Here is a 551-nt window from a genome sequence, read left to right on the forward strand (position 1 = left end):
CCGGATGGAGCAGTGTCCTGGTGGTGTCCCCATGCCCAGCCCTGTGCCAGGGCGGTGTGGGGAGGGCTGGGAGCTGGGCAAACCTGGGCGGGTCAGCACGGTGCCCACTGCCAGCCTGGACGTCCATCAGTCCGAGCACAAATCCTGCCTCCGCGCGTCACCCGCTCCATAAATAAATAGGTTAAATAAATAAAGTGACAGATCCGGATCAGGGGGGCGGAGGGGCGGAGGGGCGGAGGAGAGGAGGGAGGGAGGGAGGGAGGGAAGGGCAGCCGCCCTGGCCCGGGCCGTTCCGTGTCCGGCACAAACACACACAAAGTAGCTGAGGACGAGGATGCCCTCGGGGGCTCAGTCCGGGACGACGCGTCCAGGCGGTCACTCCTGGCCCGGCAGAGGGGCGGCACACGGGGAGCTGGAGGCCAGGGACACGTGGGTGGTGGAGGACGGCAGCGACCGTGGCGTCTGGCACCTGGGGACACAGAGACGCTCTGGGGCTGCTGCCCTGCCGTGCCTTCCCACCCTCCCCAAAATCCAGCCCTTTTCCTGGCGGT

The 551-nt window shown here is 67.3% G+C and overlaps 1 protein-coding gene across 1 annotated transcript in view; it reads right to left on the minus strand.

The window, feature by feature from the left end:
• Nucleotides 1–336: 336 nt before the first annotated feature.
• The window catches only part of KIF3C (kinesin family member 3C), a 22226-nt gene continuing 22011 nt past the window's right edge, over nt 337–551 (minus strand). The window contains exon 8 of the mRNA XM_068183102.1: nt 337–469. Within this exon, the coding sequence (XP_068039203.1) occupies nt 376–469 (94 nt within the window). The 3' untranslated portion in view covers nt 337–375. The remainder of the gene's footprint in view (nt 470–551) is intronic.

The sequence above is a fragment of the Anomalospiza imberbis genome, chromosome 3 (assembly GCF_031753505.1).
Source record: "Anomalospiza imberbis isolate Cuckoo-Finch-1a 21T00152 chromosome 3, ASM3175350v1, whole genome shotgun sequence".
Taxonomy (NCBI): Eukaryota; Metazoa; Chordata; class Aves; order Passeriformes; family Viduidae; genus Anomalospiza; species Anomalospiza imberbis.